Source organism: Octopus bimaculoides, chromosome 28 (assembly GCF_001194135.2).
Source record: "Octopus bimaculoides isolate UCB-OBI-ISO-001 chromosome 28, ASM119413v2, whole genome shotgun sequence".
NCBI classification, from domain to species: domain Eukaryota; kingdom Metazoa; phylum Mollusca; class Cephalopoda; order Octopoda; family Octopodidae; genus Octopus; species Octopus bimaculoides.
Window position 1 is genome coordinate 17,212,264 of NC_069008.1, and position 1,789 is coordinate 17,214,052.

The 1,789-nt window shown below is 40.5% G+C and overlaps 1 protein-coding gene across 2 annotated transcripts in view; it reads left to right on the top strand.

Annotated features, from left to right (window-relative positions):
• The window catches only part of LOC106881816 (carnitine O-palmitoyltransferase 1, liver isoform), a 19,478-nt gene that overhangs the window by 8,521 nt on the left and 9,168 nt on the right, over nt 1-1,789 (top strand). For both annotated transcript variants that reach the window (XR_008266957.1, XM_052977441.1), the window contains exons 8-9: nt 147-195; nt 1,124-1,253. Coding sequence is in view for 1 of the 2 variants with exons in the window: in XM_052977441.1 (XP_052833401.1) it covers nt 147-195; nt 1,124-1,253 (179 nt within the window). In the remaining variant the exon portion in view is untranslated. The remainder of the gene's footprint in view (nt 1-146; nt 196-1,123; nt 1,254-1,789) is intronic.

Consider the following 1,789-nt stretch of genomic DNA (forward strand, 5'->3'; position numbering starts at 1 on the left):
CGCCGCCGCCACCTTGTGCCTAGAGTAAAAAAGAATATATATGTGTGTGTGCACACGCATGCATGTGTGCATGTAAGCGTGCACACGCGTGTGTCTAAATTATATCTTCCTGTAATCTTAAACATTTTGCTGTTTGCATTTTTCAGGATTCCTGGAGAAGAAATTGATACCTTGGTACACACGGAGTCATCAAAGGTAAATAGTTATATGTTATATACGACAACGACCTCCTTTCCTCGCAGTTTGCTGGTCTCAAAGTACCACCCCTCGGGAAGGAATGACACATAAGCCCATTGTTTGTACCCCGCCCATCTAACGCATGTATTGTCATCATCATCATTTAACGTCCTCTTTCCATGCTGGCATGGGTTGGACGGTTTCACAAGGAGCTGGCAATCAGCCAGCTGTCCAGACTCCCCTTAGCTGTTGTGGCATGGTTTCTAATGTGCCCCTTCCTAATATCACCATCCTACTATCATTCTCAGGTAAGCCCTGACCCTGCGTAGTAGCACCTGTAGGAGTCCCACCTATTAAATAGTAAGCATGTTATGGAATCGCCTCTTGAAGAAGGTTACTCACAGGCACCCATCAACAGACCCAGGGCAAATGAGGGCCTTAACCCTTTTGATACCAACCCGCCTGAAACCGCCTCTGGCTCTGTAGTACAATTGCCCTTCCTAATGCCAACCACCTAAGAAAGTTTACTGGGTGCTTTTTATGTGCCAGCATGGATACTTTTTACACAAACAAAAATAAACATTATTTTCCCTCTTACTGTTTTGTTTCGTTTTGAAAAATAAAAATTTATTTTATGGTTTGTTATTGTTTATATTTTGAATCACTTAATCTTTTATGGGGGTACCCAAATCTTTTAAGTGCTTGGGGCCTCGATGGGTCTTAATCCAGCCTTGAGTGTGTTGTATTTTTTAGCAAAACACATCAAATCCTTTTCACATTGCTCCCAGTCTATTCAGCTGGCCAAAGTGAGTAATCCTGTGATGGTCTAGCATCCCATCCCGGAGGGTATATAGGAACCATGAAAAGCAGGAAACTGGCCCTGTGAGTCTAAATGAGTTGGGAAAAATTTCCTCATTAAATCCCATTTTAATTTTTTTCTCTGCAGCACATTGCCATCCTTAGGAGAGGCCTGATCTATAAACTGAACATGTATGACATCGATGGCAAGCTGTTGAGTGCCGCAAGTCTCCAGAAGCAATTAGAGTGGATCATTGACCATGCAGACCAACACCAAAGTGAGTGATTCCACTTTGATCTTAAAAGGGATGTTAACCCATTAATGCCCAGCGGATGATTTGTCATTTGCCTTTTTGGTTTCAGATGAAAATATTCATATAAAAATAAGTTCATAAATAGTCAGCATGCTGAGTAAAATATTTAGCAGCATAATTCTATCCATCTTCGCATTCTGAATTGAAATTCCTCCAAGGTAGACTTGGCCTTTTATCCTTTCGGGATCAATAAATTAAGTACCAGTTGAACACCGGGATCAATCTAATTGATTTTTTTTCCCCTCCCACAAAATTGCTGGCCTTCTACCAAAATTTGAAACCCAATATACACATCATGGCTTATTATCCTTAATTTCTCTATCTGTCTGTCTTGGCATATCCCAGAGTATGGTTGCTTTCTCATTTTCTGTGACCTTTTCTGGCATGTGCATCTACCATCTTTTTTCTGTTGTTATCCCATAGTGTTGGCAAAGCTTCCAGTGTGTACAGGTCCCAACTCTGTTGTTATTATTATTATTATTATTATTATTATTATTATA